This window comes from Struthio camelus, chromosome 2 (genome assembly GCF_040807025.1).
Source record: "Struthio camelus isolate bStrCam1 chromosome 2, bStrCam1.hap1, whole genome shotgun sequence".
Lineage (NCBI taxonomy): Eukaryota > Metazoa > Chordata > Aves > Struthioniformes > Struthionidae > Struthio > Struthio camelus.
Genome location: NC_090943.1, coordinates 4,048,629 through 4,075,796, shown reverse-complemented (window position 1 = coordinate 4,075,796; position 27,168 = coordinate 4,048,629). Strand labels below are relative to the sequence as shown.

The window sequence follows — 27,168 nt, the reverse complement described above, 5'->3', positions numbered from 1 at the left end:
TGCCCTCTGAAGAAGCCTCTCATCTGATGACAGATGAACTTGACTCATCTTTTCTCCTCTAGCTCTGTTGCTCTAGCAGTAAGCAGCTTCTCGTTCATTCAGTTATGTGGGTCACGGCTGCTAGTGTTTGGTTCGCCCCATAAGGAAATGCAGGCAGCTGGGGGATCTCTTTAGGGATATTCATTTGTCATTTCAGCAATTAGGAACATTTTTCAATCGCTGTCACACTGGGAATTTAGGACTGGAATAACTTGTGGGTGAATTCTCTTAACATCAAAGCAGAAGCCTGGAAATTTGGCATGAGCCCTGAAAGAAGATGACTTTTTTACCCTGTGGTGCCTGGTATTTAATGTTGAACGTATGTCTGCCTGGTATTGCCTCAGTGCTGTTTTTGGAGTAATTCGCTGCTGTAGAGCAGGCATGGCACTGGGGAATCTCATTTATTTTATTTAACCAGGAAAAAAAAAAAAAAGACCTCAGAAATGATCAAAGGATGATTTGAAATGTAACCATCCTTCCCTTGTAAAAGAGGACAAACCCTCAGCAGCACTGGGCTTTGAGAAGGAAATTGCACGGCAGTGGCACGTGGAAGTGTTGGTTGTGCCTGGGATGAGTCTCAGGCTGGCTGCTGCTCACAGATAGCACCAAAAAGGACAAAAAAAGGGACTCTGGCAGGCAACAGGGAAGTCTCAAATATGGGGTTGTTTGAAGGAGCAGCCTGAAGGATCAGGGATCGGTGGCAAACCCCACCAAGGTGCACTTGATGGTCACATATTGCTGCCACGCATCTTCCTGAAACAGCTTTGGTTTTCCTGGGGTTTGGCCACTGCTTTTGAGAGCAGCAAAGCTCACTTCCCATGGCCGAAGCTTGGGGCAGGGAGGATGCATGAGGCACGGAGGCCCGGAGAGGGCGACGCGGGCCTAACACCGCTCTGCTTCCTTCCAGCTCATACCAAGGACATGCCGTTCACATGCGAGACGTGCGGGAAGTCCTTCAAACGCAGCATGTCCCTGAAAGTCCATTCGCTCCAGCACTCTGGGGAAAAGCCATTTAAATGTGAGGTAGGTAACTTTTCTGGCAGAAGGCAGGTCGGGCTGGCCGTGTCATGGGGCAGCAGGAGCAGGCTGGGCTGAGAGGCAGGTTCTCTGCCCTTTCCACGGCAGTGCCCTTTCCATTTGCACTTCCTTCCAAATGGGGACAAAAACGCTGATTTTTAGGGAAGACCTTCCACTTCTTGGAGTGTCCTCTCTGCTTTATACTGGCGCAGCTGTAGAGATGTTTTCCCCGTCTCACCCAAGCTTTATGTCCCCTCTGGTCTTGAGGGTCCTACCAACCCTATAATGAAACTGGTCCCTCTGGGTGACGCCCACTGATAGCAGGGTCTGCTCCTCCCTCTAGTGACTGGACAGCATATCACACTCGGAACCCACCTGACCTTCAAGTCTGGGGCCCAATTTTGTCTTCGGCTGCCTGAGTCAGAGGAGCCTTGGCCTCGGCTCACCACCGAGGCTGGACGTTCAGGGTGCCAATGGCGGCTCGAGGTGCTGATGGTATTGGGAGCCATGGGCTCCAGTCCGGCATGGACTAAGCTCTTCCCTAAAGCCTGGAGGAAGACAGAGGCCAGGGATATATCCTCCAAAGCTGTGTGTTTGAGCTTTTTCAGAAAAAAAGTGAATTCTGCAATGCTCCAGCTGGTGGCTGCAGATACCAAGGGCAGATAGGGGGGATAGCAGGTCCTTTAGATGCTAGACCACGAGAGAGGAGATATAGCCCCTGTGATGCCACTGACTCCTTGCGTAGCCCTGGGCAAGTCCCGTGGACTCAGGGCTCGACAGTATCCCCGGGTGGGAGTCGAAACACTGAGTTGGAGAACATAGGGAGAGAGGTGGGTACGTGGAATGGAGATTTGAACCAGCCAGTCTATCTCGGCTCAGCATGAGGCTGCTGGGTCAAGTTTTGGGAAGTCTGTGGGGACCTCCACCGTGGCACACCCTCAGGGCCGGGCACCCCGGCACGGCGCGGCCAGCCGCTGACGCCGACGCTCTCCTGGCAGAACTGCAACGAGCGCTTCCAGTACAAGTACCAGCTGCGCTCCCACATGAGCATCCACATCGGCCACAAGCAGTTCATGTGCCAGTGGTGCGGCAAGGACTTCAACATGAAGCAGTACTTCGACGAGCACATGAAGACGCACACGGGTGAGCGCTCCCCGGGCGCCCCAGCCCCGCGCGGAGACGGGGGCCGGCGGCCGCCTGGGGGTTGTCATCTGCCTTTCGGGGAGCCGAGCGATGGGGTGAGGGAGGTGGGATGGGGCCGGTGGTTGGAGGGGTGTTTCTCACCCGTGTGCCTCCCCGCGCCGCAGGCGAGAAGCCCTACATCTGCGAGATCTGCGGCAAGAGCTTCACCAGCCGCCCCAACATGAAGCGGCACCGCCGGACCCACACGGGCGAGAAGCCCTACCCCTGCGACGTCTGCGGCCAGCGCTTCCGCTTCTCCAACATGCTCAAGGCCCACAAGGAGAAGTGCTTCCGCGTCAGCAACCCCTTGGCCTCGGACACGGCCGCCGCCAACAGCGGCCTGGCCGCCCCCCAGCCGCCCGCCGGCTCGCCCCAGCTGCCCCCTGGCCCCGGCGTCTCGCCGCACGCCCACCCGCTGCCCCTGCCGCTGCTTCATCCCCTCCCACAGAGCCTCCCTCCTCCTCCTCACCTACCGCCGCCGCCTCCCCTCTTCCCCGCCGCCGCCACCGGCAGGGTCAACGCGAACAACAACTAGGTGCCACCCGCACGGACCGGCCTGCCCTCTGGAAACGCCGCCCCCCACCATAGTCACGGAGCTCTCTCTACCCCACTTCCTCCTGGTTTTGGGGTTGTTTTGGGGTTGTTTTCAATTTTTTTTTTCAATTTTTTTTTTTTTTTTTTGCCTGTATAAGCCTTTCTCGGTGGGGAGGGGAGCTCTGGGCCAGAGCTAGTGCCACGAGGAGGAAGAGGAAGGAGCCAAATGACGTCTGTCCATAAGGGTGTAGATAAAAGGCATTGTGCAGCCCCAGCTTTCACCCTGGATGAGGTCCTTCCTGGGCAAGCAGGTTGGGAAACATCTGGCAAAGGGTTCTGGCCTGCTTCGAGGTGGCCACGCGCTCCTTGCAGGCTCCATCGCTAGGTGGACATCCCAGCCACCCGCACTGGCGTCTCCCCCTGCATCATCTCCGTCTCCGAGGCCTGTGGAGGTGGGAGGGATCGTCTGAGGCTGGCTCCCACGCAGAGCTAGCCTGGAGGAGAGCATCGGGGTGAGGACGCTGTGTGTTACCCAGCCCTGGAGCAGGCGGAGAGGTCACGGCATCGCGTGCTGGCTTGCTAGCCTGTTGCCTGCAAGCTCTTCAATATTTATAAGAAAGAGAAATCTAGTTAGTGGTGCTCAAATTGCCGTACTGTAAAGCTGGTCTTTCAATCAGGCTCTTTACGAGAATTATGGACCGCAGAGGAATTTCTTGCTTGTGGCATCAAGCTGGCGCAAGATGAGTTGTCACCACCTGCAGGTTGCCGTGGCGTGGAAGTCCCCAGGCCAACGGCAAGCACAGGTGTCCCCCTTCGAAACCCTGCCGGCCTGCTCTCCTCAGCATGTCTTCCTTCCCTACGCGAGGTGTTTCTCCTCTCTGCGGATTTGGTAGATGAAAACACAAGCCAGCAGTGTGCCAAATTAGCAAACCACATCTGGGTGTGTTTGGCACCCTGCCCTGAATTAGTTCCCAGCGTGGCCTAAGGGGATCGGTCTCCGGTGTCCCCTTTCTGCTAATCCCAACGAGATCTGTTTTTTTTAGGGACTCTCAGGAGTTTGCAGCGTTGCCATCGGGGAGCTCAGTTGGGCCTTGAGACCAAAAGGCAGGCTGGCAGGTTGCTCTGCGGCAACCGTGGATGGAGCAGTGGGGTGTCGCGTGAGGCTGAGGTTTCTTGGGAGAACAGTCCAGAATAGTGCCTTAACAATTTGAATAAATGTCTGAGGGGCGGGTGTTTGCTAGGAGTTGTCACTTTCTCGAACTCTGTAAACTGGATCTCATTGCAAGGATTAGAGCTGAAGCGAGACAGATTTTGGTCTCATCCGATAGCATCCTTCCTCAAACTTTTTGCCACATCAGAAAAGCCCATGTGGCTCTCCCAAGCTTTGTTTCCCCAGCAGCGTTGTGGCGTTGGCAGCCAGCACTCTCCTCGGTGTGCTTTGGCCAGCGTAGGGTGTTTCTGGTGCAGCGAGCACCTTTGGGAGACCAGAGGAGCCCAGCTTGCCTGGGCCTTGCGGAAGAGCACTGGGATTGATTTGGTGAAGCCTCACAGCGTTGACCAGCACCTCTGTGGCCAAGCTGTACTTGCACGCCCCTCTTCCTGTACGCTGAATGATGGTGAAGTTGAGCTGGTCTTTGACTTCACTTATTCAGGCTTGCTTCATGCAGGCAGGAGAGGAGTGGAGGAACTGTGGTCTCAGCTGTCTGTCACCTACCCTGGCTGGTGAGGAAAGTCCAGGAAGATTTTGCTCTGTTTTTTTTTTTTTTTTTTTTTGCTTGGATGCTGTGATATAAGCTGGTTCTCTTGCTGCTCTGATTTGCGCCGAGGCAATCATGCATTGGTCTAGCCCCAGCTGTGTAGTGTCACTGCAGTTGCCCTCACGAGTACATGCCCAAGGATGTGTACCCCTCATAGCCGGGCAGTTTGGGACCATTGTAGGAGCTGCAGAGCATCCTGGCCACGGGCAGAGACAGGTGCCAACCAAGACATGTGGGATACTTTGCAGCCAATGCATTGCTCCTAGGGCCAGTCCTGCAGTGAGACTGGTAGGAAAGCAAAGTTGATGCACATGGACGTGGGCCAGGTAGCTGATGAGACAGTGAGCAGTGCTGTTGGTGTAGGTAAGACAGGAGTGAGGTCACTGAGCAGGCTGCTGAAGCTGGTTCGTATTTGCACCTTGGTGTAGGTGACAGGCAATATCAGGGCGCTGGGGACTGTGAACTACATGTGGCCCTGCAAGAAGTCTTGATGTTTCATCTCAACGGATCAAGTCAGCAAAGCACTCGGGCACCCTTTAACTTGCAGAGCCCAGCACAGGGTTGTATCTCTGCAGAGCCAGGAGGATTTAGCCACATGCTCAAGTGCTTTGCTGAAGGAGGACATACAGGAGTGTGAGGCTGAATGAGATGGGACTGTCGGCTGTTCCTGTGAGCGCTGTTTGAAGTGACAGGTTAGGTGACTGGTGTCTACTCCTGCTTAGTGCCCTGAGTGGCAGCCCTCCTGCCTGACATCCTCTGGAAGGCTGGCTGCTCTTGAGGATGTTAGCATTTGATAGGAACAATTTGGTTTTCATCCTTATTAGTCCCTCATGTTGGCTGGGATCCTCTGGAGCCCTGGTGTTGCAATAGTCTCCGAACAACTGAGTTCACCCTCATTCACATCCACTTTATGTGAAGGCAGAAAGCTATGGCTGAGCTGCTTTGAGCTATTTTACCTTCTCAAATGGGTCTCAAATGTTCTTCCACTGTCCTCCTTCTGTGCAATTCCTGGGATTTATCAGTGCAATGCTTTTTGAAACACACTCCTTTGAGGGACTTGGGCACTCAACTGTCAGAGCTGGTGGCTTCCTGGAGGGAGTAGGACCCAGCCTGGGAGGTGGTTGCTTTGGAGGAGCGCTCAGTGATACCATCAGAAGTGCTGGAGGGCTTCGATAGAGCTGTTTGTGTCATCTCCTCCACTGCCTCCCAGGCCCCATGCAGTGGGACTCCCTTGCATTTCTTTCCCCTCGCCCTCCTAGGCTTTGAGACCATATTGGAGCTGTACACTGCAAGGAAAGCTAACCTTGTCTGTATGGTCTTAAGTTTTGTGACGAGACTATCGGCTTGCCCAGCTGGTAAGCTTGGCCTTCTCCCCTTGGCAGTAAATCCCCGCACCAACATGTACCCCCTCAGTAAGAGATTGATTTCCCTGTCCCCAGCCCTTCCTGTCTCCATAAGGACCAATCCTACTTGGACAACATCACGAAATGAGAGATCCTTCTCGAGGCTAATGACGTCACGTTCACTTCAGAGAGGAGAAGTGGGATGGGAGCACTTGCTGGTACTCATCCTGCAGCAGCTTGGCTTCACCACATGCACAGAAAGCCCAGTGACTGATTTTAGCCACCTCTAATCATCTTTGAGACCCTGCCCGGAGAGCTGCTTGGAGACATTGAGATGTGACCATGCACACAGCACTTTGGAGAACCAGATCCCTGCTGCTCCCTCCCCTACTCCAAGGCCTGGGCAGCTCCTGAAGCCTTACATGGCCTTTGAATCCTTTTGTCTACACCCTTATTCAGTCCCTATGTGTCTCTTGATGTCTGTTTTTTGTTAGAGTATTAAGACCTGAAAGGAGTCACTCTGGCAATGTCTCGGCCCAGATCCATCCCAGGTCAGCCCCATTGGCACCTGTTGAGTTAGACAGGGTGGGAGGCGGGGAAATTGGGTCCGTTGTTTTCAAGCTTTTTATTTTATTTTTTTTTAACTCTTGCACCTTAATCTCTCACATCCCTTCTTCAACAGACCATGAGGGTGGAGAGGGGCTTAATTTCCATTACGCAGTCAATGAATACTCTGCAAAGCAACATTCAGCTGACAACTCTGCCCACATGCTACCCCCCCCCACACCTTTCCGACCTTTTTTTTTTTTTTTTTTCCTCTTTGATTGAACTCTGGGGAGGGAGGGAGTCACGCGTGGGGGTTGTTTTTCTTTTATATATCCCAGGAGCCTGGTAGCACAGACCAGTTGGCCTCATAATGTCCATGAGGCACTGCTGGCCCTTCGGACCACAGCCATAATCCGAGTGCGTTGAGAAGGTGATGGATGGACGTCGGGTGGAAACGGCTGTGACAGTGCAATAGAGATTAGCATCCGCTGCTAGACAACTCCACTGATTTAACTCTTGGTTTGCCAGAAGTCGAGAGGGAAGGACGGACAGACAGACGCCCTTGTTTCACACGGACGGAGACAGCTTCCCTGCACAGCCCTGCCTAGTGACACGTAACCATGATGGAGCTGGGTAGAACTTAAAAAGGAGGAAAATGAAAAGGAAAAAAATAGATAAGAACAACAACCTCAATAGCATGGAACTTGAAGGAAATGAAACCCCAAGCACTTGCCTCAAAACTAGTTTCTAATGCCTGATGTTCGGCTCTGTATTATTTCCCGGCATTCGGTATCGATTGCCCAAACATGCCAAGTTAAGAGTGTATCGGTGGCTCTACTAGTGTGAACAAACTAAATGAAGCACTTTATTCTGTATAGATAAGGGAAGGCGGGGAGGGGAGGGGAAGCTTGGATGCTTTAAGGAAGCGTCTTAAGTAATGTTCTAGGAAATGTATTATTATTATTATTATTATTATTATTACTTTTTTTTTTATGATCATGTGTAATCAATATATGTTTATCTTTAACTCCAAGTACAGCAGTTACTCTCTTTGGGACAGTGTGATGAAGGGGAGGGTGAGACGGCCAGGTTAGTCCATCGCAGGGGAGCCTCTGGGGAAAGGCATTGCCTTACCGCAGCAGCGTGACAGTCTTGCTTCATCGAGGGCCCTGTTGGCGCATGTCCTGGAGGTCCCAAGAGGTGAATCAACGCTGCCTTCAGGGCACAGCTCACAGATGGCCTCAGCACCGGAGCTGAGATGGCCAGTCCCCAGCACATCTCCATCCTGAGCTGGCTTTTGCCTGGGGGTGCCGGCGCCGCTCTCTGAGCCGCTGGCGAGTGAGATGAGCCACAGCGGGCTGTGTCTGTGGGTCTCTGGAGGCTATGTCCTCAGCCACACTTTGAAACCTGCTTTTGGCCTCTCGCCAAGGCACGTCAGGGGTCGCTGAGCTCTGAAACTGGTGAGAGGTCGGAATTAGGCCTTTATGCTGCCTTCTCCCAGTCAGGAAGTGTTATGACTGTTACCAAAGAGGTTGCAAGTGGAAGGACTGAATCAATAAACAATTTGTCTTTTATAAAAGAAAACCTAAAGCTCCACTGCTTTCTTTGTTACCTTGCTTTTTTAAAAAATACTCTTTTCAGGCAATTGCATGGGAAATAACAGCCCAGCAGCATGGGCCTCCTAGGGCATCTTCCCAGGGCCATTTTTCATCCACATAGCCTTTGTGTTGGTTTTGGTGGGAGTTGCATGTGTGTGAACCAGCTGGCCAGCAAAAAACCCCATCATTTCTGGGAAGGGTGATTCTCGGGTGAAGGAAGGGGCTCTGGGATTACAGCCCCAGGGACACTGCGGGAGGTGAGGGCTGAGTGTGCCTGATGCTGCCTGCTCCACACTTCTGCATGTGATTTGGGGAGCTACTCAGTGGGTCTCCCCAAGCTCTTTTGCAGGCAGTGGAGAGCTCGCGGAGCCCATCTGAAAGAACCCGGCTTCTTTATTGACTTCAAAAGGAGCTGTGGGATACTTGCCAGCTAATGTCAGCACCTATATGAGGAACCTAGCGGAAGAAGGGGTGGGTTTCCCCCACCCTTGGGATGTACCTGCTCATTTGCAGCTGGCATTGCCCAGAGAAAATTCCTGTGGGACCTGCACTGGAGCAAGAGGTGCTTCTTGCCTGCGATGATATAACCCTGCATCTGGGACTGTGCAGCTGGCGTTGTGTGTGCTGCGGCTGGGAAATGCCAGGCAGCAGTGAGGAGCAGTGCCTCGCTGAATATCCATGCAGGCTTTTCTTACCTGAGATCGCCTTTGGATTGACGCAACCACTTGGCGTTTGGCAAGAAGGTGGTGAACATCTGTGGGCAAACCTGTGCTTGGTGATGTGCAACTTGTCTGCCGCTGTGGCCAGAACCACAGTAGAGGAGGTTGAAATGACACCCATTCGCCAGCCTTTTTAAGAGGGATCCCTGCTGAGGATTACTGATTTCTGTCCTATGAGGGTCCAACTAATCGCAGGAGGTTGTGCGAGACCTGTCCACTAGGTCTCAGCTGTATCTGGCAGAGATAAACAGAAGGAGGACTTGAAAAATGAAAGAAAGAAAAAAGGTTCCCGAAGGCAAAGGAGGTCCTTCCCATGATGTCACTAGCCCACGCTTGTGCTGGAAGCAGCAGGGAAGAGCTTTAGGCTTAACAAGGAGCATCACCCCTGCTGACCTGCTACAGCAGGTATTGGTAGGAATTTTAACCTTGAGAGGTTTCTGTTGGCCGTTTAATGGCGCTTCAAGGTAGTACTCCAGAAAAGGCATTGGTTTTTCCAATCCCTGGGCAGGAGGTGGTTTTGATTCTATGCATGGAAATTTTTCATTTCTGCCACAAGCTATTGTACGTTTGGTAGTTTCATCTCCAGTTGGCCTGGGAGTCGTCAGTTCCCGGCAGCACTGAAGGGAACATCACATTTCTGCAGTGTGTTTTCACAGATTTGGTCATTTTGAAGGGTTCTTTTTAAGCTAGCCTATCTCAGTCAGCCAGTTCCCTTGGGTTTATTTTTCTTGTTAAAAATGTTTTGGTACCATTTAGATTTGATTGTCCTCTAAGTGATTGCCCTATAACTTTTTTTTTTTTTAATCCTTAAAATGAAACCGGGACGAGATTCTTCTTCCTTTACTTATGCCTGATAGTCTCCTCTTCCAGACGTGGTTTAGTTTCTCCAGGGTTGTATTTTGAAGAGGACAACCAGATCAGCCAGCTGTTGTGATTTTTTGATAAAATCAGAAGTTTCATGGTGCTTTCGGGGTGTTATTTTGGAAGGTTTGTGTTTGTTTATTTTTATTATTGATTACCACCCTTGTTCCCAGTATCAGGAGCTCATGGTGGTATGAGGCTTGCTTTCCTCTTCCTAGGTAAGCTGCTAATCCTCGTATCTGAAGAGAAAAGCTTCAAGGATGTCACTGCTAAGGTTAAGGACCAAAAGAGGGAAAAAGAAGATGAAAAGCTGTGGCCAAGTGTGTGGAGCGGCAGGTAGCCGGTGGAGGGGCCTGCAAGGCTGCATGGGTGGATGGAGACACAGGGGGGATGGAGACAGTGGCTCTGGCTTGCAAACAGCTCAGTAGAGCAGAAGTGAGAGCGGTGGAGGGGAGGGGGCTTATTGCCATGCTTCTCAGTTAGCTTTTTCAGGCAAAAGACTCTTAAGGGGTTTGGAGAGAGGCGAAGAAACAACATGTCCAAGGTGTTCCATGAGGACACCACCCTCCCATGAGGCCCCTTCCTCACTGCCACTTTCTAATCCTCCTTTTGCTCGCTCCTTGCAGCTGGTTGCTGTGGACAGGCGGTTACGGCTCTATGAATACACATACACAGAGAACTTCTTTTCCCATATTTTAATAATTTATTTTTAAATAAACCACTGGTCAGACAGCATTTTATCAAGAGTTTTTCACTCGAACAGATCTCTGTCCTGCTGCCAGTAAGGCTGTGTTTCTATCAAAACATCGTTATGAATAACTTACTTACTTAAAAAAAAATCCTCAGTAGGAAACTGTCTTTGAACCAAACACATTTGACGGCTCCATGTACTTTGCAAACTAGGATATTCTTAAAAAAAATTAAAAATAAGTGAGACAACATAAATATAAAACCTTTCCCTGAAAAGCAGCATTTATCCAGCCAGAGGTGAGGACATTGCAGTCTATGACTGAAGGTAGAAAGGGTGCAGTTCTGCTTGATCAACCCAAAAGGACGGCGATGACCACATACAGCCCTCCCTCCCCGTCTGCCCCTTACCTACCCAACTGCTGGCACAGCTCTTCCCCTCGAGCAGATCTTAGCTCCTGGAGTCTCTTCAGTCCAAAGACTAGGTGGAGACAAAGGAACTAAAACTCTTTTCTTTGCATCCAAACGTCCAAGGTTGGATGGACCAACCTCTCCTGTCCATGCACACAGGCTCTTTTCTTTCACTGTTTCACCCTAACTGTCCTCACTCTAGAGATCATCAAAGTCCCCCAAGTCTGACCCGCACCACTTGCCTTTGCCTCTGCTCTCCTCTTCCTCTCAGCAGGGGGGTCTAGCACCACGCTGTGGGGGGGGTCTGCTCATGGCTACCTTAGGTTGGGAAATGCATTTGAGACCTCCACCCCCCCTTGCCTGAGGGAACTTCAGCTTAGCCCCTTGAGAGCCACTTTCTGCCTCCATGTGTGGTTAGGGAGATTCAGGAGTGGTTGAGAAGGTAGAGAAGAAGCTGGAGCAAGAAGTGGAACAAGAATATAGATTTTTTTTTGTTGTCCTCTCTACTGAGACTGGAGGAGGTCTTTGCTCCATGCTCATTAGTCTATTCCAGCTCCTTGCAGTCTCCAGATCCCTCCTCTAGTTATACTGTGAGCAACTTCAAGTTCCCATAAGGCTTCAAGATTTTTTCCCCTTTCCTATTTGACGAGGTAAAATGGTAACAATCACAGATGCAATGTCCTACACCGTATTCAGAGAAACCCTGCCACATCTCTGTGCTGACACATGTGATCTCAACTCTGCCCCCCCCACCCCACCACTCCCTTTTTGCCCCAGAGCCCCGTGGAAAAAAATATATCGCGCCTCTTTACATCTTTGTTAGCCGCAAAACATTGAGGCGCACAGGAAGGAAAGTGGCACCGGAAGCGTACTGGATCTCTCGGAGGACCCCTTCCCACTTCTTCTGTTCTTCATCGTATCTGAGGAGAGACAAACAGAAAACTACAGTGAGCAAAGCTGCTCATCTTCCCCATTCAGGTCCTCCTTGCAGCAGCTGGAGCTTCTGGTGCATGGCATGACATCCCACAGACATAATTTGTCCACAAGATATCTGTTGGAGCAGCACAGAGAGCTGCAGTTCAGCTGTGCTCTGGTTTGCTAGCACGGGTATAGGATACCAGGTAGTCGTCTCTCAGGGGAGGGTATATTTTTCCACCTGGGAAATGAGTTGATGCCACCAAAAGTCAACATCCGTGGTGAATGCCAGCAGCCCAGTAGATGCCTGCTGAGGGTGCTCTAGAGCCACAGAAGTGAAGGAAAGGGGCCCCTAACCCTATATTAGCAGCTGTCAAAAAGTGGCTTTTGACCATTTGCCTAGTCCCACTTAGGATAATTCGATTTCTAGTTTGAGCGATGACTTTTTCCAGGAAGAACAAGCTTTGCGCTAGCACTGCTTTAAGCCAAAGGGGAGGTCTAGAACGAGCTCTGGACAAAATGTCAACTCAGGAAAACACTAGAGTCAGATTTACCCAGTTACATTCCTGTGTCAGGCCAGGAGAGATCACTGAATCAGCTAATGTGATCTCCAGCACATCACAGAGCAAATGTTTCACCCAAAGACACTGCACTGAGCCTGTGGCTTTGTGCTGGGAAAAAAAGCACTTGGCTTCATACTAAAGGCATCAAGACAGAGAGAAACTATCTGTTCCTTTGGTGGCTTTCACTGAGTAACTTTCCTCCCATCTCCTGTGTTCTCAGGGATAGGCACCGGGAAGGTCTTCACCTCCAAACGTCATTCAGCTCAGTTGGCACCAGTTCTCCTGACTCCGTCTCCACCGTGGCGAATCCACCAAGCAGGTAAAGTATCCCAGACAAGCTCACCAGGCTGACCGAGCTGCGCTCCTGAGGGAAGTCTGTGAAGGTGTCCCACCTGCCACATCGAGAGATCAGACATGTTAGGGCAACCTGCCTACCCCAGTACAGAGGCTGGATGGAGAAACTGAATTAACCAGTGATAGATCAGACGGGCTGTGGTCATTCTTTTGCTGTTGCTAGAGATAGCTATTTCCATCATCATAGTTCAGCCTCATTTTGCAAAGAACAGATTATCTGTGAAGCACACCTAGCATGGACTAGGAGCAGCTAAGCACTGCAGTGCAGCCTCATGGCCCATCCCGAGGCAGGAACACATCTATCATGTCGGGTGATGCTGCTGAGAGGAAGCTACGGCCCTGCAGTGTACCCAGGGTCTGCACCGTTTGGTGGAACTGCTTTGAATGTGAGCCTGATGCTATGCCCAGCCCAACAGCAGGCCACTTGTGATGTCCAGTGGTCCGAGGAATACAGACTGAAAAGAACTGGTATTGGGAGTTGCAAGCAAACTCCACAGTACTTGGGGGCAGGTTGTTTAATGTATGTTTAATGTAAAGCCTACAGAGGCTCCTTGTGTAACTGCACCCCAAAGGTATGTGCTGGTACATACTTGTTGGATGCAATGTCATACACTTCCACTGAGTTCGTCAAGCCAGAGTCGGTCACACCAGCCGCCACGTAGATTTTGTCATTGTGCACAGTTGCTCCAAACAAGGAACGGGCAATTTTCATAGGAGCCAGCTCCTTCCACTCAAACTTATTCGGGTTGTAGACACACATCTTCTTCAGACACTTCCTACAGAAAGATAAGAGAGAAAATGACCTTCAATTGCCTGCCGAGTGGTGTCTTTGTGCTGCAGGAGTTTGGGGCTGTCAGCTGGGAAGAACGTGGGGGTCTCTAGAAAGCATTTTGCTACCCTCCACACTGGAACTAGTGCATTTGCTTGGGTGCCTGGAGACATCATTTGTGTGCAGCACATCCCCTCCCCTGTGCCTGCTTTGGATAGGAATACTGAAAGCTCAACATTGTGGTAACACAACTGGGTCAGGGCCTGTCTAGCTAACTGCCTATCCGAGACCTTGCGTGCAGCCTTCCAGACAGTATTCAAGTGAGTTGCTGACTCAGCTTGATGCTGCAAAATGTCAACAGTAAAGTCCCTATTCCCTGAGATGGCAATGTAAGGTATGCCTGTGTGCGTGAATATATGCACGCACGCACACTTCTCAGACCATAATCCTCTCAGACGAGGGTCTATCTTTGCTGGATTATGCCGTATTTGCTCTGCAAACAGGCATACCTCTGTCCTGCAAAGCAATCACTACAACGCTCCTTAAGAATGGCAGTTTCTGTTGAGCCACCATCTCCTGCCAGAAATCGATGGATAGCACGACTAGGGTCAAGTCTGGTGAGGTTTTTCACTGCTATTGCAAATATACCGGCTGGGTTTTGCTTCTAGGCCCACGCTGTTCCATGGCAGGTCTCCAGGCTTGAAGACAGGAAAGTCCCAATCTGGAGGGGGTTGTCACACTTCAGCACCTCTCCTAATCTGTGTGAATTTACTTATTGTGAGCAAAGGAGGTGATATTCTGGCTCTCTGGTAGTGGCAGTGCCATCTCTCTGACGTTAGTTGCGCTTCGTAGGGCTCCTAAGAGCTTGGGGAAGAGCTGCAGCAGCATAGCAGAGCTGAGAGGCGAAGATGCCACATCTTACACCCCATGCAAACCTCCTTCACCCATTTGCTCTCTCTACCCCATAGCCTTCAGGTTAGGTAGGCACGGGCTCCCACTACTTTGGGGGATGACATCCTCGGTTTCCCTGGGTTTCGCTTGCTTTTTGACTTACTTGTCACTTCCTTTGCCGCCAATGACGTAGACAAGGTCCTTGTGTGATACTACTGCATGGCCATAGACTGCATAGGGAAGAGAGTCAGCTTCACCCCATTTGAAGGACCTGGATCAGGAAAAGATGGGATGCAAAAGGATTTGTAGCTTGTCGGGTAGGACTGAGAGTACACAGCACTTTCAAGACTGAAAGATGAGTGCAGATCCTAGCAAACTGAAAACACAGTCTTAAAAATACCAGGTTTTCCAATGAGATAATATTCAACCAGTAAATATTGCGATACTAAAAAAAAAAAGGAAAAATAAAATTATATGCAGGATGCTTATGGTAATGCTCATTCTTTTCTGCAGCATCCTTTGCGTTTGATCTTTGTGCATACACACCACCTCTTTTCTCAGGGCCTTACCTCATTTACAAGCACTAGCCATCAGATGCAAACGAGACAGAGACTTCTGCATTATGTATAAAAGAAATAAAAGGGGGATTGAGGGATACAAGATCCTGATGGCACATTTACTTCTTGGCTGTTGCCTTCAGTTTTGAGGTGCTTTGGTTTGCCAGCACTCAGCAAGGAGGCACTGGGGGATATGTCCATATGATGCAGTGCAGCGCTGTGCTGAAACCTCTGAGCCAGCTCCCACAGCAAGGCAGGTCAGCCGAGCAGACAGTGCAGCTATAAGACTTTGGAGACCCAGACCAGTATCTCTGATCTTTCAGCCCCACTGATCTTTCATGGCAGAGTCTCCAGGTCCGTCCTCCAGTGGGGCTTTGGCACACTTAAGAATCAAGCCTTTATTTTTACTTCTTAATTTGTTTGAGCTGCGTAGCCAAAAATGGAGGCCTCTGAAATTTGGGTGTATTCATGGTGATCTGGACCTAAGGGAAGGCTCATCACACCTAAATTAATCAGTTAGGTTCAGTGGGGAGATATGCAGGCCTAAATAAAATGCATGATCCCATAGATCAGCAGTTTGCCCTCTCCACGGCTCGTTACAGTTGAAATCTTCACCTAAAACAAGAAGTGGTGCTGATCGTTATCTCTGCCAGCTTCAGCCCTGTATTCAAACCACCCTCTGCACACTTCGAGCAAGAGAAATGCCATTCCTCAGAGGGTTTGCCGAGGCAGATAAATGCCACGTTCTGTGGGAATGGAAGCTGGTTTCAAATCTCTGCCTATAAAACAGACTTTGCAGCACACACATCTAAATATAAACTGAGCAAAGGCTTGTTAACGCTTACTGCTCCGGCTTTTTTGGGGCAGGCAGGAACAGTCTTTTGGAGATCTCTGCCTTGTGTAAGCAGAACTGGATGGTACCTTTTAATAAAGCTCACGGCATAGCGTGGTTCAGAGCCCTTTATACAAAAATAATCTGATATTAAGCCTCCAGATGATTATTACAAGGCTGTGCAGTGCTTTATTGCAATAGGTCAACTGGGATAGTCTGGACAGATGCATAGTTTTGTAGGACTGAGCAAAGTTCATTAGTAGGAAAAAGAGTAGCCACATCTTGCAAGGAAGCAGAAGAGCCCCCTCTTCCCAGCCCATTTCAGTGCCAGATCTGAGTACTTTCAAACCACGCTTTCCTGACCAAACACGCTCCCAGTGCTCCTAGACTACAGTGAAGGTCGCTGAACCTCGAGCCGATGGGCATGTGACAATGAAGAGCAGAAGGAAAAATTCCCCTTGCTCATCTATATGTGTCCCATGTGAGCATCTTCAAAGTTCAGTCCTGATAACATAATATCCCCATTATGACTTCCATCCCCAGTAGCTTCAATTGCAATAAACCAAGCAGCTGGATAGAGATCGCTCAGAGCCCCAAGGTACGTCTTGAAATAATCCCTGTGGTCTCTGTGTTTAGATCTGAACTTCAAGCCCTGTCTCCAAAACTGTTTGGTCCCTGCAGAGACAGAGTCATTTGCAAGCCAGCTGCTTCTCTTTCTCCTATAAAACATCTCCCTTCCCGCACTCGCGCACACACACTTACTGCCGGTCGTAACACAAGACAGAGTCCAAGGTCTTTTCTCCTTCTTTCAGTTCTTTCCCTCCGACCACAAAAATGGAGTTTTCTGCCTCTCCTAGGCCGAAAAGGCAGCGAGGAGAGGGCAGGGGGGGCATCCCCAGCCAGTCTGAGTCCAGGTGGTCATACTGAAAGGAAGACACAGCCATTAGCGTGTAAGAGAGGATAGGTTCGCCCTGCCTGATTGCTTAGCTTAAAGCAGGGTTCGGGGCAATGAGCAGAGTCCATTCCCATGTCGAGCTTGGTCACTCCTGGTGGGCGTACTCTGCAGGACCGTTCTCTGCCTGCACCTTACCTGTTGCTGCTGCAGCTGGTGCAGGATGGGGTCTTAGTGCAAATCCAAGTCATATATCATCAGACATTTATCTCACCAGAAGGTGTAAGAGCAGAATTGCTCCTGCAGGCACATGTTCTGCTCTGTACACGAAAGGCTAGACTAGGAAAAAGTTTGGTCGTCTCGGGATGCAAGGGTCTCACCTTGTACTTATAACAGAGAGTTCCTGAGGCTGGAGGAGCTGAGATACTGTAGCCTTAGAAATTTTATCCAGACCTCTCCAGCTGTAAGACATGTCACAGGATTTCATCCTGATATTTTTCATCTCTGCGAGGTAGCAGCCTGCTGGCTGCAATGCCGCTAACATAGCTCACTCCCCTGACCAAGCTGAGAGTAAAATGGCTTCTTCTTCCAGCAATTCTTCTCCTTCCTGGCAAATGATCATGATCATGCTTCTCATGAAATTTGAAACCATGGTGCTTATCTCTGCTTTCTTCTGTCTGTTTACTGCCCTATTGGTGAATTGAAGCAGTGATTTGGGAATAAAATGTCCTAATTAATTGTTTCTGCTGAGCCAGAGGAGGGACTACAAGTTACTGATTTGGTCCCATCGTCTCACCTCAGGGTGTATGACAGTTTGTGAGATGAAATGTGTCTGCAGAAAAGCTAATTACACAATATCTGCCTATATACATGGTACAGTGAAACTGAGGCGGTACTACAAAGATGGCAGCTCTTCATGCTGGCCAGAGTGTCCTGTTAGCCACATCTGATGGACAGGAAGACTGATCCATGCAAAGCTAGTAGATCAGATGGCTAAACCTCAGCTAATGCTAGAGGGATAATGCCTGGTATATCTGAGAGCAGAGCCCTCCATTGGCACCAAGAATTAAAAGGCTCATTTGGAAAGATCAGAGTTGATGATAAGCCCTGTTGCGCATTATGGGCAAGTTTGTCCTGTTGCCTAGAGCTCTGGATGGACAAGAGCCAGGTTTAGCCCTTGCTCTGTCATGACTATATGTGTGAGCCTCAAGTGTGGGAGTCCAGACAAGCCCTGCTGTGGAGGAAGGGGCAGTTCTGAGATGAGATGCAAGTAAGTACTTGGACATCTGTAGATCAAGGCATAGCCTTACCTCCCACCAGAGAGAAATGTGAAAGATTATGAGGCTGCACGGGACTAGGGACTCTCTGGGCACCTCAGCTTGATGGAAACTGTAGAATGGGGCAACATTTTTAGTCCAGAGGGTCAGTGGAGGAGTGGGTGAAGTCTGGGTGACCTACTGCAGCCAGCTTGGTGGGACTCTGCAAGAGGAAGTTGTGATGGAGCATTGCCTGAAGCACTGTTTGTTGTCAGCTGGGGCCAAAGAGCTTCCAATTTGCTGGGTTGTCCCCAGACACTTGGCCTCGGTTGGGTGCCTGTGGTTATTGTCTCTTTGTAATTTGTGGTGCGCATACATGTTATTTATAGCAGAGGACTGAACGGCTCAGTCACTGGGATAGTTCCAGCTTCTTGATGGATTTAGCATTGTTTTCAAGGCATAAATTTTAGAAGTGACAAATGAAGGATAGCCTATTCCATCTGAAATGTCAATGGAATCATTTTGTTCCTGCCAAAATTTGCAAGACCTCTGGGATTTATCAGAATTTATATATATCGGTGCCTGTCTTTAAGTCTAAACTATCCCTGACCCAACTCTCCTGGCTTCAGCAGGAGGGCTGTGGCTCTGAAATCTGTCAGGACAGACAGAGACTCAGAAGGTATAAGATGCTGCTGCACTGACATGATGAATCAAGGGTTTATCATAGCACTGCCTCTCTACGTCTGTGTGAAGTTTCAGCTGAAAAAGGCTCAAAAGAGCTTTTACTCATAAGGGAACAGTGAGCTACATGATGAAATTGATAGCAATAAATCACATCTTTGCAATCTGACAGCACCTTCCAGCCCTGGGACTTGTCTGCAGCTCCCAAACACGAGTGCATCAGCAAGCTGTAGAAGGACCACTGTCTCCTTCTTACGGGGAAGGAGCTAAAAATGACCACGAGATGCTCCAAGCTTCACTTTCACTGAGTCGGTGGGAAATTGGGAGCGGAATATAGAAATATTGCTGTTTGCAATTTAGAATCACAGAATAATTTAGATTGAAGGGACTTCTGAAGGTCTCTGGTCTACCCTCCCGCTCAAAGCAGGGACAATTTTGAAGTTAGAGCAAATTGCTCAGGGCTTTGTCCGGTCACATGCTGCATGTCTCCAAGGACAGAGGTCTTGCAGCCTCTCTGGACCCCATTCAAGTACTGCATCGCTTCTGTTGTGAAAGTTTTCTTTATAGCTAACTGAAATTTCTCTTACTGCAACTGCTGGCCGTTGCCACTTGTCCTTTCTGTGTGCCTCTGCAAGAAAGTCTGGACCTGGCTTCTCTATACCCTTCCATTAGGTAGCTGCAGACACCAACGAAGTCTTCTCTTCCCCTTTTCTTCTCCAGGTTGAACAGACCCAGCTCTCAGCCTCTCCCTGTCCATATCATTCTCCAGCCCTGACCATCTTGGTGGCCTCTGCTGGACTTGCTCCAGTAACTCAACATCTTTCTTGCACTGAGAGGCTTGAGTCTGGACACAGCATCCAGATGTGGTCTCACAAGTGCCTGTTCAAAGGGAAGAAATCACTTCCAATGACCTTCTTGCTGCACTTCTGCTAATAGAGTCAAGGCTGCAGTAAGGCCGGGCAGCTGCTGCATTGTAAGGCTATGCTTAAGGCAGAAGGGTCCTGGAGGTGAGACGGGTCCTCAGTTCCCATGTGAGGTGAGCCAGAGCAGCTGGTAGCAGTGCTGTTCCCTTCCCTATATAGTATGCTAAAAGGTGGCTAATTGGTGTAGCTGCTAATTGCAGAGAAAAGCCCTCGGGGAAGGGGAAGGAAGACAGGCAAGTACATATGCATTACCTTGCTGGGCCAGCAACTGACGGGAGTATTGATCATTAGACATACGTGCCGGCTGAATACAAAGCAGCCTGTTTATCTGCTCCACGTAGCTGAGCATTGGAGCTGGCCACATCCTCTGCTGTCAAAGCTCCTCTTCAGTGCAAAGGGCTGTATGTGGAACAGCATTTCCCCTGGTGCTCCCACTCTCTTCACTCTCCATCTCACTTTCTAAGGCTGTATTTGCTTCCCGCTGGCTCCTTGTTTCACGGGTTTCACACGGGCTGTATGGGCTCCATAGCCTGACACCTGGCAGAGCGGGTATGAACCCTTTCAAGGCAAGGACAAGCACAGTCCCTGCACGCATGGTGCAGGTATATAGACCTACCCATGCGATAAAGCATTAGCCTGGAGACTAATATTATTGCTTCCTCCTAGAACAGACGTGAGCCACAGGAGAAATACAACAGGATTTCTGAGCATTGGGAGAAGAAGGGCCGATGATCTACTGGATTCTTACAGGGCTGTCAGGAAGGGTAGGTGCCTTGTGTTGGCTGTCTACTGGGAAAGTGCTCCTGGACTGCAGCCTAGGCTAGTTCAGATCTTGCTGATCTAATTATAGCTTTGATTATTGCTGAGTTAGAACAGCCACTTCTTCCTTGGGGGAATCCCAAAAGACATCCACCATGATTTTCCCCTGCACAAGATGGGAAACGGCTAAGGCAGAGACTCTGAGCTGAAAATAGCCCACGTGTTGCCTTCATCCACGGTCAAGAACGGCATTGGAAAAGGGACACGTATTGGTAGGTGAAGGACATGTTCTCATGCCTTGGAGAGTTTGCTGTGTGGCTGTAGCTGCTGTTGTTCCCTGTGCTAGCACCTGGTAAAGCCACCCCTATGTTTTGCTGGGCGTTCATACCCAGAGAACCTAATGGTCACAAAGCTGAATCAAAACATGGTTCTGCTAACCTCCAGTTACCGTGCCCTGTGGCAGCCAGGGCTGGACCAAATGCATTAACTGAACTGGACTTGTGCTCAGGATTTGGATCCGAAAGGCTTATTCCCATTACCTACCTGTTCCAGCCTTATTCCTCAATGGCTGGAAAACCCCCTCAGTGAGATCTACACTAAAAATACAGGGAGAATGATCACCTTCATTTATAATTTTCATTTTAGCATCATGTGACAATGGATATTACGGGCATCACATGGAAGCTAAAGACTAGTGATGCCCGTAATTGTCCAAAGAAATAAGGGAAAAATAAAGCTAGTACCTGTAGGAAGTAGGAACTCATGGGGTCTTCTTTGCTATCCTCATTGTAGTACAGTCCTCCGACAATGAAGATCTGGTTTTCTTTGGTCACCAGACTGATGTGGTTCTTTGGGATCTGAGCAGACAGGGAGGCAAAATAACACTCATTGGCTGTGGGATCGTAGGCCACTGCTCCACTGTCGCTCACCATGAAAATGAGGTCCTGGAGGAACATCCCAAAGCGCATTGTGTCATTTAAGATCCCTGGAAGGGCATCCTCCTCTATCTCTTCTTCCTCATCCACTGCTCCATTGACAGCATTGTCTTTTGCTTGCTTTTCACTGCTTTTCTTCACTTTCTTCTTCTTCACCACAGTGAATTTGCCTTGCTGGGCATCCTTCACGATCTGCAGTTTCTTGAGCAGCTCTGGGCTGGACTTCACCATGGCATGCTTCTCCACGTGGTCCTTGATATAGTCTTTGGGCATGAGGCGGAAGCGGATGCTTTCAAAGACAACAGGTAAGGCCTTCTGCCGGTTCTCACGGTCCTTGGTCCCTGCCCACTTCATCACCACTTCAAAGACTGTCTCCTCTTTCTCAATATTGAGGGAGTCACTGGAGATGATGGCAATGAGCTCATCTGGGGAGAGCTGGTAGAACTCCTCATCCCGGGAGACCAGTGCAAAGCGATCGCAGATGAAATCCCGAGCCGCTACAGCCAGCCGGGCACAGTCCAGCATCAACCCCAGCCTGAAGATAGCCAAACAGTTGCTGAGGCAGAGCCGCTTCTGCAGAAAGGACACACAGACAGTAAAGATGGAAGGGATCTGGAACATGTTGGCCACAGAGAAGATGTCCTGCACGTTCTGCTCTGTGATCTCCAGCTCAGAGGTGTAGATATAATGGAGGATCTTGCCCATGACATCTGGATCAACATCTTCCAAACTGACCTCCCTCTTCTTGCTCTCTTCCGTATCTGAGAGGAACATCGCCCGGAAGTACGGGCTGCAAGCTGCCAGCACCAGCCGATGGCAAGGAAACTCCTTCCCCTTGACTTTTAAGACACAGTCCAGAAACTTACTGTGGTCCAACATGTCTTTGAGTCCATCCTGGAGAAGAGTTTGCTGGTAGAGGCGCAGTTCTTCCACTTGATCAAAAGGCAGAGCCATGGTGCTGAGTAATTGCTTTTTTTCCCAGTTGTTCTTTTTTTCTCTCTCTCTCTCTCTGTTTATCTATAACTATTTATCTGTATCAATATCTGAGCCCTTGGTAAAGAAACTTACACAAAACTGAGTGCACAGTTCTCCCTTGCTTCCAGACTGTCAGAGCACTGCGAACGTGAAATGCTTGCTACTATCGCAGCTGTCTGTGTACTTCAGCTTCCAGCGTCGGGCTTTATATATAGCCACAGCATTACAAAGCTTAAGGGATCCATATTGGAGCATGTGTAAGCCGATCTCTCTTTAATATGACACATTGGACAAGTGGGAAGGGAGGGGGCCGGGGAAACAGCTGTACTACTAGCCTCGATGCATCAGGAACAGTCTGTCAGCTTATGAGTCACCGCTGAGGGAACGTGAGCTTTCCTGCCGTCCCATGAGGGGAGACGTGTGTGATCGAATGGCTCCACCGTTGCGCTTGGGAAGCAACTTCCCCTCCAGATGAATCAAAGATCTCAATCCATCTTCTGGGTCATGCATAGCAGGGCTAGGTAGGTCCTTCTCCCTAAACAGCTAAACTTAGTGCTCCAAAACTGCTAAACCTTTTGCTATTCTGAAAATAGACCACAAAGTCAAAGCTGGAGAGATGTAATAAGGGAGCACCTTATGTGGGCTTTGTGGCATCCCTGAGTCTACTCAGCTCATACCCAGGACTGGTTTTCTGCAAAGGTTTGTTCTTTATTCTCCTCTGAAATCACTTTTCAGGGAGAAGGGATCGGGAAGGGGGTGGGAAATTGAGAGAGAACTTTTTACACATGGGCGTGTGAGATGAAACCTATGCTGGAAGTTACTGAAAAGTCGCAATGAAGGTGGAGGGTCCAGCAGTCTAGGAGCAGGAGGGCTGTGTTTTGTCTGCCATATGTGCGTGGTCCCCACGAGCATAGTCTCTGGATGCCTTATCATTAATATATCCACCTTTTCCGCCTCTTGGTGACAGATTGAACGTCTGAGGTGGAACTGAAGTAAAGGGACCCAAAGATAAGCTTCAACTCACAGATAGGGCCATCTAAACACAGGTATCTCCTGTGGAGTAGGGGTATCCTGCTAAGGTCAACTGAGATGATATAGACTTCATTCAACACCCACGTGTAAGAGTTTAGAGCCACATTAGGGCCCGTCTGGCTTCCAGCTGATGCTCCAGAAAGGCTGAAGTCTCTGGCAGGTCCTGTGTCCTGTCAGCAGGCCCACGGATGTCCAGAAAGCCCCATATGGCCTCACACTATGGATTCAGGTCCATCAGCTCCTTCTAAGCCTTAGAAATGCAGCACTCCCATACACAGTAAGTTCCTCTGCTTTTTGTGAATATAAAGTTGAAAAGAGACCTTCTCAGAGCCTCCCTTTGAACACACACTCCTGATTTTCAGGAAAAAGTCAACAGCTCATCCTCTGTTGGCTGTTAGAGATTCCACACAGAAGATTTCCTGCTGGAGACAGGTTTCCATCAGTACTGCCCACAGAGCAAGCAGCTGGTTCTTGCAATGGACACACAGCATGAGGCAGAGAATGGAAAACAGCTCTTTCCGTGGAGCTGTTGAGGAAGAAAATTCGTTTTGACAGACATAGGTGAGTGGAGTAACTATAATTATTTATACCTATTGTAAAACTTCTACATGAGTCTGTTTTATTTTATCTCCCTTATTATGGACCCTCTGGGCTGGCTGACACTCAGAGATGGCACAAATTTAATTAACAATTTAATTAAGTCTATGCAAGGGTATTAGCCGCTCTTCTTGGTGTATTTAAAGCCACATAACCCCTTGCCCTTGCATGGATATCTTTATAAAAGTGCTTTGTGCCATAATGGTTATCCACATAAGTGGGAAAGGGGAGGGAGCTATACTGGTGTGAAGCACTTTTATACTGCTGAGGTTCCAGCAGCATCTGGGGGTGTACCAATATAGCAGAGACATAATCATAGGCTGTTTTCAGAGCTCAGGTCATAAGCTCTTCTGCTGTGCTGCTCATCTGTTACAGGGAATCAGAGGACAAGCGCTGCTCTTTGAGCTGGGTCTTCCTTCAAAAATGTTCCTCTGCTCCCAGATGTCTGGGGCTGGACAGCCCCTATCCTCCCCTCTCCCTTCCCTCACTAGTTTTTGCACTTTTCCCAAATTAATCCTGTGTGGTCTTGCTATTGTTTGGGATTTTTCTCCTCTGCCTGTAATCTCCCTTGAGCCCTGGCGCTTTTTCCTTTTCTCTGTGCTGATCAGTGTGTGCTGCCCTCCGAGGCTTGCTATTGCATTCCCCATATCACGAGGTGCTGCTGCTAAAATGCAGCTGCAGCTGATCCTTTTCCAGAGAAGATCCCAACCTATGGGTGGGTCTGTGGCTTCTCCCAGGTTCGTGTCCCACCTAGGGCAAGAGCACTGCCTTAGCCACAAACCCCCTGTTGGGTCTGTCGGCTTCAGTGGCTTGACACAGCTGCTGGGCTGGCTCCAAAACTTGGGAAGAAACCCACTTTTTCCAGAGTGCTCTCTCTTCATATTTCCCATCATAAGGTGATACCACTAAATGCAGCGAGACCTATCCTGAGTCACAGCTCCCAGAATAAGTACAAAGGCCTAGGACACATATCTGCCTTCGGCCAATCCAGCTGATTGGAAACGAGGACTGGCTTGGGCTCACGTGACTATGGGTTCAACTCCATGAGCAACAGCTCACTGGTGAGGAGGGAACCACTGATCCACCTGCACGTGTAAGACTCATCACTTCAGAAACAAATGGATTTATGGAGACCAGTGCTATTTCCAGGAAAACAGGGCCTGAGAGCTGTTGTTTTGGGTCTATGTTGTCTATAAAAGGGCTTTCCCCCTCCCCTCCAAATTTCACTTTGGTGAAGACTTCTCTGGAGCAGCAGAACTCATTGAACCTTTCCATCCTTTGGCAGGTGGAAAACCCCACGGAGTAGACAACCTTGGCATGAGGTCTGCTATCATCTGTGAAATCAGCAGCTGGATTTTAGTTCCTTCATCATCGTGCCTTGCTTTGGCAGGAAAACCAAACCTCATCCAGGCAGAGAACAGCCCTATTTCTGAGTGGTCTGTGAGTGAAGCTGACTCATCCAGGACCATATAGGAAGCCACTGGCAGAGATGGGACTTCCAGGCTTCATTTGGCTCTGTAAAGTGAAACCAGACCATTCTAGAGCCTGACAGAAAAGAACCCAAATCAGCCATTAGTAGTCTGAAATGCTCCAGAGAAATGAAGGTGGGTTGTCACCCACCTAGTCTTAGCTCTCTCAGGGTGAAGGGTGTAGAGTTTAGGCTCCCTAAGAGCACAGGGGGAGACAGGCATCTCTGGGAACTGATTCACCACACCTGAATTAGACACTTGCCTTAGAGGAGAGGACTCTGGTGACGGCTGTGTCTCGCCATTCACTCTAGAGAGATCTTAAATAATGAATTCAGACTAGACAATCTTAACTATTCCCAGTGCCTTCTAATCACAGCAGAACTGGGACACTATCTTAGTGACAGCTTGTGGCAACATTCATACATGTAATCCCCAGCCTTTTGTTTCCTGCCAACACTATTTTTTACTATATCGGCTCAATACAGCTGCAGCCATCCCAAGCCCTGCCATCAGAACGATGTAGCCAGCACACATGGCCCAGACTGACCACCCCAAGACATCCCTCTATGAAACAGAGAGCTCTCTGGCTCCTGAGCACAGGCACATTCAGCTCAGCTAAAGGTGGGCCTTCCCCAGGGAAGTTTTTGCTATGGCCTGGTGGGACAGAGGGCCAAGCTGGTGGACCCAAAATCCTCTGAGCAACTCTGTGCTCTGGGGTGGCTCACACAGCCACATAGTGCTAATGGGGAGACCTTAGGGGTGCTCTCGGAGCTATTGTGCACCTCTTGTGAACCCTTCTGGGACTGGGAGGAAAAAGCTAGCATTGCTTTAGTTGCAGCTCAGCCAAAAGCTTCAGATCGTCTCAGCCATCAAATAGTTGAAGTTTGGATTTTTTTTTCTTCTTACATATTAGCTTACACATTTCCAGGCTGCATCTCAGGCATTGCATTCTTTTATCGCTTGTGTGTTTACTCTTGCTTCATTCCTCGTTTTTATTTGCGTGCGCTGGTTGGTTGTTGCCATTTTACAATCTCTGTTTATGCACAGGCAAGTCAATAGGATTTCTCGGGGCTTGGGCTGAACCCCCCTGCGCTGGAGAGCCTCAGCCACATCTGCTTGCTGGGGGATACATTTTTCTTTCTGATGATAGCAGTGGAATCTGAGGCAATCATCAGTTTTGAGCCTCTGGCAATGGTTCTCTCTTGTGGAGGTTTTGATCAGGGTAGACTTTTCCCACAGAGGCATATGCTGAGGCTGATTGATTGTCTCTTTCTCAGGGCTGAGCAGTGAGAGACACTGCTGCAATACCACCACTTTGGCCACTGGCCCTTTGGCTTCTAATGGTGGCAGTAACCGAGCACAGTGGCAAAGGGTTAACCTCATGCAAAGTTGGGGAAAGCCTGAGTTCCCCTATGCACTGGCTCTATAACAAATTACTCGCTCAGATGGTGTCTAAGATTAGCTCCTTCTGGCAGCTCCAGGAGATGCAGCTGCTGGGTAAATTTAGATTCTTAGTGAATGGATTATTTTCTCTCCGAGAGTATCCAAGTCAGGAGGGCACTGCAGAGTCACTGGGCTTTGCCACGTGAGTCATTCACTTTGACATCAGGAGGTCGGTGACTCTGTTTCTCCTTCCAGGCAGCCAGAGACCTGAGCTGTGCCACGAAAAGACACAGAGACCTTGGTCTCAGTCTGCTGCAGCTCAGCACGTCTTCAGCTGTGCAAGGACACACATATTCAGGAGAAGAGCTGAATTTTACACTAGGAATAAACACATCATGTTTTAGCTGTTTTGATGGCACAGGGTAAATCTGAGATGATGGGGAGGCCAAGAAGCTACCAAGAAATTTGTTAATGTCCAGCAGCAGAGCCTGTGTTGAAAATGGATGTGCATGGCAGCTGAAAGGGTTTTGGGATGTGACTAGAGGTGCCACCAAGGCACAGTATCTGCCCTAACTTCCAACATTTTGGAAGGCTCCCAAAGAAAAAAAACAATACGGCTTCTACCACAAAAGCTACACGATGGCAGTCAGCTAGTGGCATTGCAATAGCATGGAAGTGGAGTCACAATAAC

At 49.5% G+C, this 27,168-nt stretch overlaps 2 protein-coding genes across 4 annotated transcripts in view; one reads left to right on the top strand and one right to left on the bottom strand.

Moving 5' to 3' along the window:
* Positions 1-8,002, top strand: part of ZBTB47 (zinc finger and BTB domain containing 47) — a 26,374-nt gene extending 18,372 nt beyond the window's left edge. For all 3 annotated transcript variants that reach the window (XM_068934106.1, XM_068934108.1, XM_068934107.1), the window contains exons 4-6: positions 947-1,062; positions 2,055-2,199; positions 2,364-8,002. In XM_068934106.1, the coding sequence (XP_068790207.1) occupies positions 947-1,062; positions 2,055-2,199; positions 2,364-2,773 (671 nt within the window). In that variant the 3' untranslated portion in view covers positions 2,774-8,002. The remainder of the gene's footprint in view (positions 1-946; positions 1,063-2,054; positions 2,200-2,363) is intronic.
* On the bottom strand, positions 4,523-27,168 carry KLHL40 (kelch like family member 40). Its single transcript, XM_009684191.2, has 7 exons — positions 26,001-27,168; positions 20,830-23,554; positions 16,338-16,498; positions 14,350-14,457; positions 13,117-13,302; positions 12,418-12,564; positions 4,523-11,614 (listed from the first exon to the last, which is right to left on the bottom strand). The coding sequence occupies exons 2-7, from the start codon at positions 21,973-21,975 to the stop codon at positions 11,503-11,505; spliced, it is 1,860 nt and encodes a 619-aa protein (XP_009682486.1). The 5' UTR covers positions 21,976-23,554; positions 26,001-27,168; the 3' UTR covers positions 4,523-11,502.

Excerpts from the sequence above, each read along its gene's own strand:
- KLHL40 (XM_009684191.2), bottom strand. The coding sequence starts at position 21,975 with ATGGCTCTGCCTTTTGATCAAGTGGAAGAACTGCGCCTCTACCAGCAA. Across the intron at positions 16,499-20,829 it reads TGAGTTCCTACTTCCTACAG|TATGACCACCTGGACTCAGA; the intron begins GTACTAGCTTTA and ends TCTTCCTTTCAG. Across the intron at positions 11,615-12,417 it reads GAGCTGAATGACGTTTGGAG|ATACGATGAAGAACAGAAGA; the intron begins GTGAAGACCTTC and ends GTCTCTCCTCAG.